Source organism: Aethalodelphis obliquidens, unplaced genomic scaffold (genome assembly GCF_003676395.1).
Source record: "Aethalodelphis obliquidens isolate GAN/ISIS:26980383/991018 unplaced genomic scaffold, ASM367639v1 scaffold79, whole genome shotgun sequence".
In the NCBI taxonomy this organism is placed as follows: Eukaryota; Metazoa; Chordata; class Mammalia; order Artiodactyla; family Delphinidae; genus Aethalodelphis; species Aethalodelphis obliquidens.
In genome coordinates, this window is record NW_020838023.1 from 7,242,649 (window position 1) to 7,260,515 (window position 17,867).

General features: G+C 41.9%; 1 protein-coding gene across 1 annotated transcript; it reads right to left on the minus strand.

Moving 5' to 3' along the window:
• Positions 1 to 514: 514 nt before the first annotated feature.
• Positions 515 to 17,536, minus strand: DSCC1 (DNA replication and sister chromatid cohesion 1). The gene is made up of 9 exons (XM_027092545.1): positions 17,104 to 17,536; positions 14,466 to 14,634; positions 11,911 to 12,045; positions 9,586 to 9,676; positions 7,359 to 7,497; positions 6,849 to 6,901; positions 6,503 to 6,657; positions 3,973 to 4,121; positions 515 to 734 (listed from the first exon to the last, which is right to left on the minus strand). The coding sequence occupies exons 1-9, from the start codon at positions 17,280 to 17,282 to the stop codon at positions 626 to 628; spliced, it is 1,179 nt and encodes a 392-aa protein (XP_026948346.1). The 5' UTR covers positions 17,283 to 17,536; the 3' UTR covers positions 515 to 625.
• Between the last annotated feature and the right edge of the window lie 331 nt (positions 17,537 to 17,867).

The following is a 17,867-nucleotide window of genomic DNA, read 5'->3' on the forward strand; positions in this document are numbered from 1 at the left end:
CTAGGAAACTATTTAGCTCTCTGAAAACTTTTAAATGTATTAATAATTAGAATGTCAAATCCTAATTAAAGAAATGCAATTTTAAATATAAAAAAAGCAAAACTGTTATTCTATAAATAAACCCACAAAAACTACTAAGAGACACTAAATATAGGAAATAACTTTCTTTTGTCGTTGTTTTCACTGTGTACATAATACAAATATAACCTGAAAGATATAAAATACCCTATTACATTTAAGGAAAAAAAGAGCAGTAGTTTTTAAATGCTTAAGATGAGGAGAAAAATGCCTCAAAAGGGCTTCCCTGGTGGCGCAGTGGTTGAGAGTCCGCCTGCCGATGCAGGGGACACGGGTTCGTGCCTTGGTCCAGGAGGATCCCACATGCCGCGGAGCGGCTGGGCCCGTGAGCCATGGCCGCTGAGCCTGCGCGTCCAGAGCCTGTGCTCTGCAACGGGAGAGGCCACAACAGTGAGAGGCCCGCGTACTGCCAAAAAAAAAAAAAAAAAAAAAAAGCCTCAAAGAATTAGGTTTTTAAAAGTCTGGAACACAAATACATAAAAAATTTTCTTATAACCAGCAACTTTACAAAGCAACTTTAGTTGCAAAGACAAGACTGTTGTTCTTTTTAAGAAATGGGTCTTCTTGAGTTATAAACTTTAACCCCGTTTTGAATCGAAGATCGAGAATATTTAGTGAGTAATGCACCAATGGTTTGCTTCTCTCCACACAAATCTCTGTGGGAACAGTAAAGAAATTAATCAACATCATAAATATTCTAGGGAACATAGCACAATTTTCACAGCACTAGCTATTTATATCTCTCTCCCCCAAATCCATCTTTCCAACAAACATAAGGGTGTGTATTTGTGGGAGAGAGGGTAGGGAGAGATTACTAAGCCATAACTGAACGAAGTACATCACATGCATGTATGATCTCCAACCTGCACGGTAAGAGTAATGTATTATTTAACCCCACGTTAGATATAAGGAAACTGAGGTTCAGGTGGTAAAGGATGGAGCCAAGTTTTGCAGCCGGCTCTGTAGGTCTCCAAAGTCTGGGTTTTTTCCATTATATCACACAGGCTTCCAAATCAGACATAAAAGCAATGTGATACAGTGGGGTCTAGACTCAGAGAACCTGGATACCCGGTTACCTGTGTGAGCTTATCTAGGTTACCTACCCTACCTGAATTTTAGCTTCCTCTTCTGTACCTCAAAGGAGAGAAGACTTTGACTGGAACATCATGAGGGAAGGGAAGATATGGGAGGACCTGAGCTGGAGAAGGGATCAAGGGAAGATCACACAGGGCCTTGAAGAACATGAGAGGGAGTTGTAATTTAATTGTACATATAATGGGAAGCCAGTGGAGGGTTTTATTTCATAGAAAAGCATAATGTGATCTAAGTTTTAAATAATGGAGGCAATGAGTTGATGATTATGGAAGCTAGGTAGTAAGTACATGGAGTCCGGTTCCTTATATTTTACTGTTACTTTTGAATGTTTAAAATTTTCCAGAAGTTTAAAAGGGGGGAGAGGAGAAGGGAGCAAAAACTAAAATAGGGAGACCAATCAGAGGCAGGTATGAGATGATCCATCAGGATTTGCTCAAAGTTTGAAACAGGAGGCAAGAGAAAAAAAGACAAGGAAGATTTCTAGACATTTTGCTTGGGTGACTGGATTAATGGTAGTGCTGGTAGCTGAGATGAGGGTGATGGGGTTAGGACAGGGGGAATCAACAGTTGCATTATGAGCATGTTTGAAATTCCTATTAGATATCCAAGCAGAAATTTAGATTAGGTAACTAGATGTAAGAATCTGGAGCTCAGGAAAAAGGTCAAGTATGAAGATAAAATTAGGAAGTCACTGGGCTTACATGAGGGCACCAAAAGAAAAAATACAAAATGAAGAGAAGATAGCCAATAATAGAATGCTAGAGCACTCCGACATTTAAAGAATGGGAAAACAAGGAGACATCAGCAAGAGATGGAAAAGGAGCTGCCTTGTGGGAGAAGGGAGAAGGCTGGTGTGTTTCAAGCAGGAAGTGGTCCACTGCGTCAAATAGTGTTAAGAGGCCAAGTAAACAAGGACAATTGACCACTGAATGTAAAAAAGATAGATGCCATTAGGTTAAGGATCTGTCATTGGGTTAAGGAAAGCATGGGAGACAAAGAAGCAGAGACTGAGTACACAAACTTTTAAAGGGAGCTTTGTTGTGAAGGAGAGCAGAGGACGTGGGGTACCATAGACTGTTTTTTTTTTTTTTTTTAAGATGAACAGTACTACAGAATACTGTTCATAGTGATACATGTGTTGCTGGCCATAATCCAGTTGGTGGGAGACGTTGATAACACAACACGGGAAGGGACAACTAGAGGATCCTTTTAATAAGGCCAGAGGGGATGGATCTAGTGCAGAAGGAGGGTTGGCCTTAGGAGCAAGGACAGTTCATGCATCACACAGGATGGACGGCAGAGCAGGTGTGTGCCCACACAGGAGGCCGGCAGACTAGGCCATGGGAAAGGAGGTAGTTGTCTTGTCTTGTCTGCTTCTGTTTTCTCAAGAAATATGGTCGTGGGCTTCCCTGGTGGTAGAGTGGTTAAGAATCTGCCTGCCAATGCAGGGGACACAGGTTCGAGCTCTGGTCTAGGAAGATGCCACATGCCGCGGAGCAACTAAGCCATGTGCCACAACTACTGAGCCTGCGTTCTAGAGCGCGAGCCACAACTACTGAGACCATGCGCCACAACTACTAAAGCCCGCGTGCCTATAGCCCGTGCTCTGCAACTGCAACAAGGGAAGACACTGCAATGAGAAGCCCGCGCACTGCAATTAAGAGGAGACCCTGATCGCCTCAACTAGAGAAAGCCCATGCACGGCAATGAAGACCCAATGCAGCCAAAAAAGAAAATACGGTCATAAGCTGAGGATGAAGAGGAAACGGGGTATTGCTGCTATGAAAAGAGAAAAAAAGATGTAAAGTAAGTTCCAATGGTTGAAAAGTTTCATGAGGAAATGGTGCCTTGCCAGGGGCCCTGCTAATTACCACTTAAATTTTTAAGTGAGACTAGCAAGCCACACTGTGTCATTTCTCTCCAGGAAATTTCAGCTGCCCTGGTGCAGGTACAGAGTAAACAGAAAGTTGGGTTTAATCTTTGCAGATTTTTGCCAATGAGGTATGACAAGACACAGAGATAGGGTGCAAGGAGTAGCGCGGGTACAGTAAGAGTTAGAAAGGCTGACCCTGGAAAGCAAGCCGGGGAAAGAGAAGAGAGAGACCCTGAGAGGTGGGAGATGCAGTGAGGAAGTGGTAGTGTTTATTAGTGGCTTTGAGATTGGTTCTACAAGCAGTGGCTTCAGGGCTAACTTGTTCTTCCACAGTCTGGCTTCTACCAGAATGTTAAAGTAAGGGAGTGGGAAAGAAAGAAGGTGGCCATCAGAGAGGGGTGCTTGCCTTAGAGTCATAGGAGGGTATACAGTTGACTGTCCCTCTATAAGCTGCAGTTTGAAAGGAGAAGAGCAACGAAGTGATTCTAGAAGTAGTAAGGAAGAGAGATGACACATACCCCACCTCCCCAGATCAGCAGTTGTGAAGAATGATAGAGAAGACAGCCACCACTGGAGAAAGTTTGGAAGGAAGCAGTGTCTTCCAGGAATACTCAAAAAAAAAAAAAAAAAAATTCTGATAATCTAAAACCCTATGCCACTCATCATAAGAAGAACAGTCAAAATCCACTTGTGGGCTTCCCTGGTGGCACAGTGGTTGACAGTCTGCCTGCCAATGCAGGGGACACAGGTTCGTGCCCCGGTCTGGGAGGATCCCACATGCTGCGGAGCGGCTGAGCCCGTGAGCCGTGGCCGCTGAGCCTGCGCGTCCAGAGTCTGTGCCCTGCCAGCGGGAGGGGCCACATCGGTGAGAGGCCCGCGTACCGTTAAAAAAAAAAAAAAAAATCAATTTGTAAGAAATTACTTACTCAATATATGGAGCAATATCTTCTTCTGTCCACTTCTCCCTCAGAGAGAAGAGACTATTAAAACGTTCCTGATTATCCTCAGGCAAATCATCTACTTTCAGCAAAAATATGATTTCTGGTCTTGAGTGTCTATCCACCAAGGCTAAACCCTATAAGAAATGAGAAAAAGGACAGTTCAAGTAATGGTCTGATGTTTAAAAATGACTCATTTACCTTACATTTAGCTTAGCCCAAGGTATTTAAAACATCATCCACATGAAACTTACACAAACTACCCAGAAACTTACACTAGCCGTTTTCATAAAAGAGCTCCTCTAAGCAGTGACTTACTTGTAATCTGGCTTTTACTACCACCAATATCTTGAGATGGCTCTAGTTCTAAAGGTCACTGATGACCTGTCGTTGCCAAATCCAGTGGGCCCTTTTCTTGGATTCATCTCTCTAGACCCGTTTATTTTGTTAGTGTTGATCACTCCTTCCTCTAAGCCTTTAAGCCTGCATCACGATCTCATTATTTTTCTCCTAACTTGATGTTGTAGTTCCCTGGCCCCCTACTCCATCCCGCTACTTGTTTCACCGTCACTGTCCTAGGTAACCTCTCTAAACCCATGACTTCAACCACCACTTACTTACAAATATTACAGTCATCAGCAAGTATCTTCAACTCAAATCCCTCTTCCAAGCACCAGACCTCTATATCCAAACCTATATATGCACTCACTGTGTTTGTCATCCAAACCTGTTCTCATCCTGCTAATCCTAGGAAACCAAGGCATCATCCTAGATTCCATTATTCAAACCCCACGTGTAAGTGGTCACTAAATCATACAGATTTTAAGGCCTTAACATTTCTCTATCCTTTCCCCATCACCTATTTCTTTGGCCAATACTCTCTTAGTTAGGAGTAAACTGTTGGAAACCTAAATTTTTCATAATCTAGCCAACTTTCCATCAATCCATCCTCATTACTGTCACAGTGTTCTTTCCAAAAGGCAAAACTCATCAGGTAGCATTTCTAACTGATGCCACTCAATGGCCCCAAAGAGCTTTCTAGATAGAGTTGAAATTCCTTAGCACAGTCCATAGTGTCCTTCACCAACTCACCAGCACCCTTCTCTCAAGTCATGCATCCCTACTGTGTGTCCCAATTTTTAATCCCTCCATGCTCTCCTGGAACCTTGTCTCTGCCCTTCCGTCTAGAGTAACACATGATCCTTTCATACTCGGCAGCTAGAACATTCATTCCTTCAGAAAATCATCCCTGATTGACCAGTCAGATGGACAAGCCCCTTCATGTGCTCCCATAACACCTTGTGCATGCTTTGCCCATGGCACAGATCACTCTACATTGTCAGAAGAGATATATACGTGTAACGTGCACCCCCCACTGCCGGACCCCAGGCTGAGGACCTAGATGGCACCTTGTGTGACGTTTTCTGCTCAGCATCTAGCAAGGTGTTTAGACATAAAAGGAACTCTGTAAATATTGAGCAAATACTTTCACTTATTTAATAAATTCTCATTGAGCATATACTACATGCCAGGCAGTATGCTATATATTGGCAAGCAACAGTGAAAAAAATTCTATTAAAGTGGAGAGCAGGGAACCACATAATGAAACATTTTTCTGAAGCTAAGTGAGAGTACCATGAAGGAGAAATCCGGGCTGCCATGGAGAGTAAAACAGGAAGTATTTTTTTTTAGAGTAAAGGAAGGCCTCCTTGATGAAGTGACTCAAAGATGTGTAGGAGGTGGCCAGGTGAAACTGGGGAGAAGTTTATTCTAGAACAAAAAGCTTTGTGTAAAAGTCCAAAGGTAGGAAAGAGCTTGATGATCTTAAAAATCTGAAAGAAGGCTGGTATGCAGTAGACAGGAGAGAAAGTATCAAGAGATGAAGCTTACAGGGGATGGTATGAAGAGCCTTGTAGACCAAGATTTTACATGTTTTATTGTAAAATATTATTTTATATTATAATACTCTGGATTTTATATCTTAAATGCAATGGGAAATCATTAAAGTGATTTAAACAAGAAGTTCATCTAATCTGATGGACATTTTTGAAAGATCATTTTAGTAGCTCCACAGAGAATGGATTGGAGGTGGGCAGTTAAAAGTACAGAAGGCCCACTTCGGGATGCTATTGTGAGCCAAACATGACAGTTTCAGCTAAGACAATGCTGATGGAAATGGAGAGAAAAGGAACAAAATGAGATACACCAGGTGGGAACCAGGATAAACTGTAAATGGGCCTGAGTGATCTCACTGAGTTGACAAATGTTCTAAAACTAGACTGTGGTGGCTGGTAACTCATTAAATTTACTACAAATCACCCTTTTCAAAAGGGTGAACTGTGATATGTAAATTACCCTTCAATAAAGTGGGATTTGGGGGTTTTTTTTTAAGGATTTCTGTGATGTAGAATGCACTCCTAATGGGGGGCTAGGAGAATAAACAGGCTCCAAATTCAGTTCCAATACAGGCTTCGTTTCACCTGCTGAGTTATGGAGGTAATCACCATCGCTACCTTACCTTAAGCTGATCGAGCCTAGTTATCACTCCTTCAGGAACACTCTGTTGCCACACTTCTTGAAACTCAGCGAGATTGAATTTCACTGCATTCTGAAGTAGCATTTCTGCTGTAGCTCTGCAGATTTTATCTGCGCTCAATTCAAAATAAACTTCACCTAAGGAAAACGTATCAAAGAGAGTTTCATATGGTCCTCTGACAATTAATTATACTACTCATTTTTATACACAACTCATCTCCCATCACCCTAGGGAGTTCTTATTTTTAACAGGAAGACACTTGAAAAAGGCATACCAATTTTAACACATAAGAGTTAAAATACCCATTAAAATACTTTCCCAATCTTACCTTCCTCTGTATATCTCTTTCCATAACATTTAAGACAGTGTCCGATCATTTCCCTGAAAAATTTTAAACACTTATTTGAAAAGTTTTTCACATATTTATACGTTATCTTTTAAACACCATTGCTAACTAGAAACTAAGATATAAATTTGAAATAACTAAAGGATTTTGGTTGCCAAGTATAAAACTTTACATTAGAAACTAACTAAAATACACTGGACAGTTACTATATACCAGGTCCCACGCTAAATATTTTTACACAAATTATATGAGCATACCTTTATTATAAAATAGCTTAAATTATTCCTTTATATTTTTTATGGCAGAGAAAAAAAAGATACACATTTATTCACCAGAATGACCAAAATTCCCAAGTCCTTCTTGGTTGTATATTCTTTAGATTTCTGTAAGATATCAAAATATAAATAGTCTATGCCCTGGGTTTAGTACTACCCTGAAAATAATTTTCTTCCCCTTAAGGAAATCTGGAAGGACAATGAATAACATACTTACTCTGTCTCTAATGGTCCAAGTTCCTGAAGGCATGTATTCAAGGGAACTTTACTAAAAGACCAAGATTCAGAATCCACAAGCTGAGTTATGTGATTCAGAAGTTTCATCTCATAATCAAATTCAAGAATCCTCCAATAACCTACAAATTCCAAAAGTTATATTTACCAAAGGACATTTTAAACAAATGAATTGGCTGATAGACCGATAAAGCAGCAGTAAACTCTTGCCCACTGCAAAAAAGAGACATGAAAAGCCTTAGCTTTCTTTATAAACAATGCTTCTGTTTATGCTTGTCTCCTGATCATTACAAATTGTGTCTTATGGGAGATCAGATGGTTTTTAAAGAGTACTTTTCATATGACTAACATTTTAATTTTTTTTCAAGTGCTTTAATACTCAATTATCTCACAATAATCTTGTTGTTCTAAATGGAAATGTGGAAACCTGTAGCTGGTACAGTCATTTCACTAGAACGTCATACAAATGAGGTGAAGGTCATAGGTTGGATATCCCACACAGTGATCTCTGCTATGGGGCACTGCCATGGTTACAAGCCTCATCTCAGCAATCTTGGAGAGGTGTTCTCATGCTCATAAAGAAGTCCAGCTCATTTAAGAGATAACAGACTCAGAAGTACAATGTGGACCAGCGGCAAAATAAAAGCTGAGCCTCAAGACACATTTCCCTATTCCTGTGAAAGACTATGAAATGCCATCTTATAACCAAAGGCACTACCACCACCCCTGGAGAAACAAATCACATACACACCCACCAATTCAAGTACACTCACACCAAGGGAGAATGTTCCTATTCTTACTCTGAAAAAATAAAGGCAATGTTAAAAAATGGAATGCGTGATGTAAAACTGAAAAAGAAAACTAGGAAAAAATAATCTTTGCATCCCCACACACACATACCCCCCAAAATGTTATCCATTCCCATGCAATAAGTGAATAATACAGAGGGCTGCATTAAGCCCATTGGTTCTTCTTTTTTTTTTTTTTAACCTTAACATTCATGGTACCCCCTATACCATAGTAATTAGCAGCAGGCATCCACAATTAGAAACTTTATGCCCGATGATTAGGACCAAATGTGTCTCAAGGAACCACAACAAAGAGCTAAGTGTTTCCAGTTAGTTATAAAGTCATCTGCAGCTGCTTCACTCAGCAGAATTCACCACATTTGAGAGTTACAGTCTCACAAAAGCTAATCTTGCTTAAAAGATTTAGGAGTGCATCCACCAAACCATGCCAATTTCCTCCTTTCCAACACATGGGTGCAGAATTAAGCTGCTTCTCTGGGCAAGCTTAAGAGGGCTGAAAAAGGGCTTCCCTGGTGGCACAGTGGTTGAGAGTCCGCCTGCCGATGCAGGGGACACGGGTTCGTGCCCAGGTCCGGGAAGATCCCACGTGCCGCGGAGCGGCTGGGCCCGTGAGCCATGGCCGCTGGGCCTGTGCATCTGGAGCCTGTGCTCCGCAACCGGAGAGGCCACAACAGTGAGAGGCCCCTGTACCACAAAAAAAAAAAAAAAAAAGAGGGCTGATAAATGCACACAAACATCTACTCAAGTATTACTGCAGGCCCAGATGCCAGAAAAAAAAATAGCTCCTACTCTACCACTCCAGACCAGGAGATAATCAAAATACAAGATAGTACTGGGCTTCTCCATCAACCCCTGAGACCAACACATACCACTACAACTTTTATACAGGTTTCTTACATAAACTGCTTAACACATTTAGAAGTATGTTGAGTTATCACAAGAAGAAACACATCTTCCAAGCAACTTGGAAATACAGTGAGTTAATTCTGAACCAGGAGTTCAAGTACCTGGGTTTTATGCCTTATCCTGTCACTAACTCAACATGGAACCCTGGACAGGTCCGTTTCCCTTCCTAGGCCTTAGTTTCCCTCACCTATTGAAAACAATGAAGGGATTAGACTACCTGATATCTAAGACCTTTCCTGATCTAATGTGGTTCTTCTATTACCACTCAGTCCAAAGAAAAAGGCCTGTAAGGAGTAGAAAAAGTCACTGGTCAGAGACTGTAAAGGTGATCACACGTAGTCTCTACCCCACACCCCAAAATACAAATATCATCTCTGAGCCCGAAAGAAGGTTAAATAAATAGCATGGAACAGCAATAAACAGGTGAAGATGTCCAAAAATGTCTCTCATATGATGCCCAATTCCATCATTATTAATAATAGTAAGTCATGCTACCTCCAATCTCACAGGCATTTAGAACTTGTAACTGGGCCATTATTTCTTCCTCACTTGCCTGAATTTGATCAAGCAAATCTTCAGTTGTATACTGAAACAAGAAAACAGGAAAAAAAAAAAAAGCAAGCACATTTTAAGGCCAAAGAATTTTTTTAGACTTATTGGATAAGTACATAGAAGAGATTAAGGCAAGGTACCCTAGTTTAATTTCTTTTATTAATCTGTATTGATTATTACTACATAAAATCAGTGGATTCTTAGAAGAAAACAGAGGATAACTCTTTGTGATGTTGGACGTGGCAATGGTTTTAGATATGATGCCAAAAACACAAGCAACAAAAGAAAAGACAGATAATGTGGACTTCATCAAAATGAAAACTTGTGTATTTCAAAACATCATCAACACAAAAGGACAAATACTGTATGATTCCACTTACATGGGAGATTTGGCATAGACAAATTCACAGAGACATGAAGTGGAATAGTGGTTGCCGGAGGGTGAGAGGCAGGGGAAACTGGGGAGTTAGTGTTTAATAGGTACAGAGTTTCAGGTTGGGAAGATGAAAATTTTCTGTAGATGGATACTGGTGATGGCTGCAGAGCAATGTGAGTGTATGTAATGCCACAGAGCTGTACAGGTCAAAATGGTTAAAGTGGTAAATTTTATGTTCTGTTTATTTACCTCAATTTTAAAAAATCAAGAAAAGATGACTCATAAAATAGGAGAAAATATTTGCATATCATGTATCTGTCAAGGAGCTTGTATTTAGATTATATAAAGAACTCTCCTACAATTTAGTAATAAATAGATAATTAACCCAATTAAAAATTGGGCAAAGGGGTTTCTGTATAGGCATTCTCCAAAGATACAGAAATAGTCAACAAGCACATGAAAAGATGCTCAACATCATTAGTCATCAGGGAAGTGCACATCAAAACCACAGTGATACCACTTCAGACCCATTAGGATGGATACAGAAAAGACAGATAGAAACAATTGCTGTCTAGGATGTGGAGAAACTGGAACCCTCATACCATGGAAATGTCAAATAGTGCAGCCACTTTGGAAAACAGTCCGAGAGCTCCCCAAAAGGTTATACAGAGTAAGCACAGGGCCCATCAGTTTCACCCTTAGGTATGTATGTATGTATGTGTATGTGTGTGTGTGTATAGAGAGAGAGAGAGAGAGAGAGAGAGAGAGAGAGAGAGAGAGGGAGAGAGCCAAGAATAATGAAAACATAGGTTCCCTAGAAACTTGTACATGAACGTTCACAACAGTGTTATCCATAATTATCAAATAATCAATAATATTCAAAAAGTAGAAACTACCCAAATGTCCATCAACTGATGAATGGATGAATAAACTATGGTATATCCATAAGATGGGGTACTATTCAGCAGTAAAAAGGAATGAACTACTGATGCATGCTACAACATGAACGAACCTTGAAAACAGCATGCTAAGTCAAAGAAGCCTGTTGGAAAAGGCCACTTATTGATTCTATTCATATGAAAGGTCCAGAAGAGGCAAATCAATAGAGGTAGAAAGTAGATTAGTGGCTGCCTAGGGTTGAGGTGGGAGAGAGAAGGAGGGAAAGGTAGGATTAGAAATTAACAGCTAAGGGGTACAGGGTTTCTTTTGGGGGTGGTGAAAATATTCTAAACTTCATTGTTGTGATGATTGCACAACTCTGTTAATGTACTAAAAACCGTTGAATTATATAGTTTAAAATGAGTAGATTGCTTGGTATATGAATTATATCTCAATAAAGCTGTTACAAAGAAAAAAATTCAATCAGTCAAACTTCTAATACAAATATGGTCTTCAGAATACCAGGAGAGTTCTATAACTTTGAATTACATTTAAAACTTAAATTTTTTTTACCTGGTTTATAAATATTTTTCCATACTTCCAGGAATTAGTCCATTCTGACTTTCCATTTTCATAATGTCTTTTCTCAAGAGTCCCTAATTATAACTTTTAATTAAATAAATTATCTTAACCTCTAAAAAACTATTATTTCTTAGTTAGGAACATGAGAAGCTTTCAGCTACATAAATGTCACCATGATATCTAGGACTTGCTTTAAAATACTCCAGAAAAAGACAAAAAACAAAAAAGGTGGAAGGCAGCAGGTGGAGAATAAATGAGATTGACAAAATATTGACAGATGTTCAAGAGAGTGATGAATATATGGAGATCTTTCTGTTTTGGGGTATGTTTGAAATTTTCAGAATATGAACTTTAAAAAAAAGTCAGCATTAAGTGTCTCTATAGCTCTATTTTTTAAATTCCAAATTAAAAAATGAAAATACTAGTCTTACTTTTGAGTGATTTGAATCCTTTTCTTTTTGACTGTCAGGTCCTTCATAGGTATTTTCCATCAAAAGTTTCTTTAGCTTCTTTAATTTAGGTCTACATCTTCTTAATTCCCAGTAATTATTAGAAAAACCAAAGATCTAGAAATTACAAATACATCATAATCATTTAGGGGCCATTCTAAAAGAAATCTTCATATAAAATTTCAACCAACCCATCTGCCCTCCACAAGAAGCAAGAAAAGGGAGCCAAAGTATTCTTTCTGTTGAGAAGGCCCCCGTCCAGCCATCTCAAGCAGATGGATGGGTATCTTCAGGTAACATCTTTTCAATCCCCAGTTAAGAAGAGACTGCCAACATAGTGAGAATGGATAATTAAGTTCCATATCTCAAGTATACGCTGGAAACTAGAGTATGCCCAGAAAAGAATGACCAGGATGCTGAGAATTCTGCAAACCAGGTAGAAACACAGAAGAAGAATATCTTTAGGCTGACAAACAGAAAATAAAGAAAAAGCATTACCACTGTCTTCAAACAATTAATATATGATAAAGGGAAGGGGGGGAACCCTTGTTCTGTGTTGCTCATTATGTTAAGGAAGAAAGACTCCTATTCAATACAAGAACTTCCCACTAGTTAGAATTGCAACTAATTCCTTATGGACTTGGGAAACAGTGAGAGGCTTCTCACTTAAAGAAATCCAGGTGACAGTGGCTAAATGATGGATAAATATTTCTTATCTCTCTCTGTATCTCCAGGATTTGCCCAATGTCTAGCACTTAGTAGGTGCCCAATAACTGTTTCACATGAAAGAAGGGAAAAAGGCAGAAATGGATTGTCTCCTTCCAGCTCTAACATGGAAGGTCAGGGAATGCATCTACTCTAAAACTAGTAGAAGCCTTGATTGACAAGACAAGGCCCAGAGCCTAATGGAGATGCTGCTGGATCTAAGAAAAGTTTAAGGACCAAAACACAAAGGTTGATTTCATCCACAGTTCACAAATGGGCAGCCTGCTGGTTGTATCCAACGCACAGATGTTGCTGTGTACCTTTGTGTTGGGGAAAAAGGGAGGTTTAGTATAGAGTTTTCATTAGTTGCCAACATTGAAAAATAAGATGTTGCCCCCCAAAATCTAAATTTTAAGCTTCACTTGGACAAAGGGAATCAGAAGATCTGGCAATGCTGGGCCTGCTTTCCCACAAGGCCAAGAAGTGCCCATGCACTTACTTGGGGCTTGTGTGCTGCAATCTGCCATAGAGCCCCCATTCCCTATTACTCCTGAGACTGGGTATCCACTCCCATTTATCAACACCAGTCTGCTTTGCTCACGTGCATTCCTTACCCAGCCTTTTTAGGCATCTAAAGTGTAACCACAGGTTTAAAAACTCTGGTTAGTAGAGCTTTGTTAAGTTTTACTCAGTCTCAGAACACAGAATTCCCATAAGAGCTCAAAGATACTCACAGGTGGTGTTATGCCCTCCACCAAAACACCTACAAAACAGCTACATGATAAGAAAAATAACACCTTTTCCAAAAGGATGAACTGTCAATATTTCTAGTTAATTACAATGAAAGACACAACCCTACAAAAACCAAAATACAATATTTACTGGCAGCTCTTCTGTTCTAGCAACATATATGAATCACTGAAATGCCCGAGTATTTTCCCTTATTTCTATTCCAATTCTGTTTTTAGGAAGTAGCTGGCCTAAAGTTTAATAGATTTAAGGGCTGTGCTTTGATTGTATATATGTAACAATCTAGCCAGGATGGAGACTTTGGTTTGGTATCTGCCAACGGCAGTCTCCAAAATAATTAAAAATTTGTTATACATGGGTATGAATAGTAATGAACTAAACTAATTTCAAAGGTGAAAAACACACTTCCCTCAAAAACAAATTTCTTCGTTTCTCTACCTCATCTAATGCACTAGTTATGGTTTGAGGGAGTCCTTTCAAAACCTATCCATGGTAAAACTTTTTTTTTTTTGCCGTACGCAGGCCTCTCACTGTTGTGGCCTCTCCCGTTGCGGAGCACAGACTCCGGACGCGCAGGCTCCACGGCATGTGGGATCTTCCCGGACCGGGGCACGAACCCGTGTCCCCTGCATCGGCAGGCGGACTCTCAACCACTGCGCCACCAGGGAAGCCCCATGGTAAAACTTTTAAAATGAGTCACCTAATAGTAGATTTTCTATATTACAGAAAATGGTCAGCTTATCTGGGACTTAAAAATCAGACTGGGATAAGAAAGACAACTTTACATGACTCTGAACAAACAAAAATAATGCTGAGAAATTTCAAATTTCATTAGGGAACTTTTCAGATTCTCTATGATTGTACATTTCACACCTCAAGTTTGTTTGTTTGTTTGTTTTGGCCATGCTGTGCGGCATGCAGGATCTTAGTTCCCCCAACCAGGGATCCAACCCTTGCCCCCTGTATTGGGAGCACGGAATTTTAACCACTGGTCCGCCAGGGAAGTCCTACACCTCGAGTTTTTAATTAAATGCAAGATTGGCACATGTGTTGTCATTCTCACATAAATCAGGAGACAGTACCTCAGTGTGAATAATGTTACAGTGTGTCTCTTCCATCTTCATCTGGTCTGGAGTTTTACAACCAGGAATAAAAAGCAACATATTGGAAGTGTCTGCTATTTTCAAGTCATATGTTTTGTCTTTACTGCACAGAACGGCCTTCTCATCCTTATCACCACGAATCACAAGACTGCAGGAAAGTGGGAAAAGAAAATACTTGGTTTACTGAGACACCAATGGACATCTTCATTATAAACAGTTCCAAAATCGCCTAGGCTTCTAGAATTTAAAGCTAAGTCTTAAGGCTGTGTCTGGCCCCTGCTCTCACAGCCCTCCCATGAGCTCCACATAGGAAGGCCTGGGCCAATTGAGATCCAGAGGGGCAGCCGGTGCCCTCACTAAGGAAAAATAATTCCACATGGGCAAAAAAGATCCAAGGAGGCCAAGAGGCCAAATGTTACCACGTGGAATCTTTGTGCAAACTGCTGGGAAAAGCTTCCAAAAGCTTCAATCAAGATTTCACAACTTTCTAAAATTACTGAAGCAATGCTTCTCAAACTTATGTGTAGGCACGTTAGGGAACCCTGTTAAAAAGCAGATCAGGATGCAGTATGCCTGGGATGGGACCTAGGACTCTGCATTACTAATAAGCTCCCAGATGATGACCATGCTGCTGGTCCTGGTACCCACCCAAGAGTTGTCCTTGTTTTGGCCTGAGTATCCCCTAACAATCAAAGGAGCACAACCTGGCCTAATCGTCACCTATGCTGCAAAGAAATCGGGACCCTGAGAAAAGAAAGCTGCAATGTTGAATGAAAAATATGAAAATGGTATGTTTACAAACTAGACTAAATGATGTCTCTGACAAAGGGTCACAGGTGGAAAAAAGCAAGAAGAAGGAAGAGGGGAAGGACAAAAGTGAGGAGGTGGAAGAAGAAAAATGATAAAGATAATGGAGATGACAAAAAAGGAGCTGATTCTAGTAGTTTTCCTTGTCTATAAAGTATTTAAACCTCCTGTACGCAATTCATTTCTTTTAAATAAATAATAAAAAACCTGAAATAGAAGACTGAAAATATTTTTTTAAAACCAATCCTTTGGGGCTTCCCTGGTGGCGCAATGGTTGAGAGTCTGCCTGCCAATGCAGGGGACACAGGTTCGTGCCCCGGTCCGGGAAGATCCCACATGCCACGGAGCGGCTGGGCCCGTGAGCCATGGCCGCTGGGCCTGCGCGTCCAGAGCCTGTGCTCCGCAACGGGAGAGGCCGCAACAGTGAGAGGCCCACGTACCGCAAAAAAAAAAACTTAAAAAAAAAAAACTAATCCTTAAGTGAAAATAAAAGGTTTTTTAATGCTTCTTGGTGCTAACAACATTTAATAGTCCCAAGTACCTACTCTTAACGTTTATTTCCACGTGGCACTATCCCTGCTTTCAAATATTTCGTTTAAAACAACTACCCCTTCCCTCTACAAAAAAAAAAAAAAAAAATTAAAACACACATTTTCATTCTGGTTTTTGTCAGCTAGATTAACTATAACTGGACAAAGAAGGTCCTCGCACCTGAAGTCTTTTCTCAAATTCCTGCCAACTCAGCTGGGATGAAAACCCATGAGTGACGTTCTCCTTCAGTTCCCTTAAAGATACGTTATTGCTAGCATCTGAAGACTGGCCAGTTAACTATTAACACGGCTAGATGAGTGAAGTAGGCAAAGTGAAAGCCTGAAGGAGTCAATTAAAAAAACATAAAAGAGAACAAACGATACCTAATAAAATACAGGTGTGGAAGGAACAACAAAGCAGAACAGAATTAAACCAGAGCCCCTAACTCCTCATTTCCAGGGACTGCACAAAGTTGAGAGAACGGACTTCTCCTGTTTTTGCTTTGTTTTGTTTTGTTTTTGCGGTACGCGGGCCTCTCACTGCCGTGGCCTCCCCCGTTGCAGAGCACAAGCTCCGGACGCGCAGGCCCAGCGGCCATGGCTCACAGGCCCAGCCGCTCCGCGGCATGTGGGATCCTCCCCGACGAGGAACGAACCCGCGTCCCCTGCATCGGCAGGCGGACCCTCAACCACTGCGCCACCAGGGAAGCCCTCCTCTGTTTTTCAACCCATGGTCTTGCAGCAAATGTGTAGCTGACCTAGAATTAGAAAACAGCTTCCGATCCCCACTGAGTGACCCCAAGCAAGTCTGTTTTTTTGAGGGCCTTCCACAATTACCAAGTCTGTAAAAACAGCTTTACACTCATTCCCCCCAAGTCCTATCTACTGAGTAAAATACATATAAGTAGCAGGCAAGAGGGACTCCATAAATACTGGATATTACCATTGGACTTTTAGAATGGCAAAGCGTTCTGTGCAGTGCCTGGCCTCACTGTTAACATCTCCAAAACTTCCCCGAGGTTCTATTTCCGGACTTGTTTTCGCTGACAGAGGCCTCCAAGACCAGCCGGACTAGTCCAGCTAACTGGACGGATTAAAAGTGGCGCGGACTCCTCGGGAAAAGGCAGCCAGCTGGGGATCAGGTCACCGACCTGCTGCGAGGGACCTGGTCAAATCAGTGCACCTCTCTGGCCCAGTTTCCCCATCCTGTGTTTCCCCGCAGGAAAATCAGAAGGTGGATGGCACGAGGCTGGAGGCGGCAGGTCCCGGGCCCGGCTCACCTATGTCCTGCCTCAAGCTGCTGGCACAGCGCGGGCTCCAACTCGAGCAGGCAGAAGTCGCCGGCGGCTGCGCTGGCCCCGGGGCCGAAGGCCAGGCAGTGCACGGTGGGCAGCAGCTCGGCCGCGTTCAGCTTGGCGATCTGCAGGGTCGCGTCCACCTCGTCGCGGGTCCTCCTCATCGCTGCGCGGGGTCGCGGGGGGGGGTCCCGCGGTGCGCGAAGGGCAGCAGGTTTAAGACAGGAGAACAAAGCTCCCCGGGCGGCCGCGACCCGGCGAAACAAGAAATAGAACAGTGCCTGTTTTAAAAGCGCGCCTAGGCGGCTGGGGGCGTGTTTCCGGGGCGGAGCGTGCCGCGGGGGCGTCCCCGAGAGAGTCCGAAAGCTTCCGGACTCGTGGTCCGCCGAGGACTGCCGGGTCACCCCAGGCCGAGCAGCGGCTGCTGGAAGGAAACCCGGCCTCCGCGGGGAGCTCTCGGCGGAAGCTGGCGGGAGCTGAGCTGCGACCCCGCGGGGCGCCACGTGGAACCTTCCTCCACCGCTTCCGCTGCCCTCCTCCCCGCCCTGTTTCCTGACAATACCCCCATTTCCTCGCCATCAAAATAGTCGCGTCTTCCGCCAGTGGCAGGTCTTGCAGTAAGCACTTTGCATGCAAAATTTCATGAATCCTTCACCACAGCCCTGTGAAGTGGACCCTTTTAAATACCGTTCTGCAAATGAGGAAGCAAACTCCTTACCCTAGGTGGCACAGCCAGGAGGTAGTAAAGT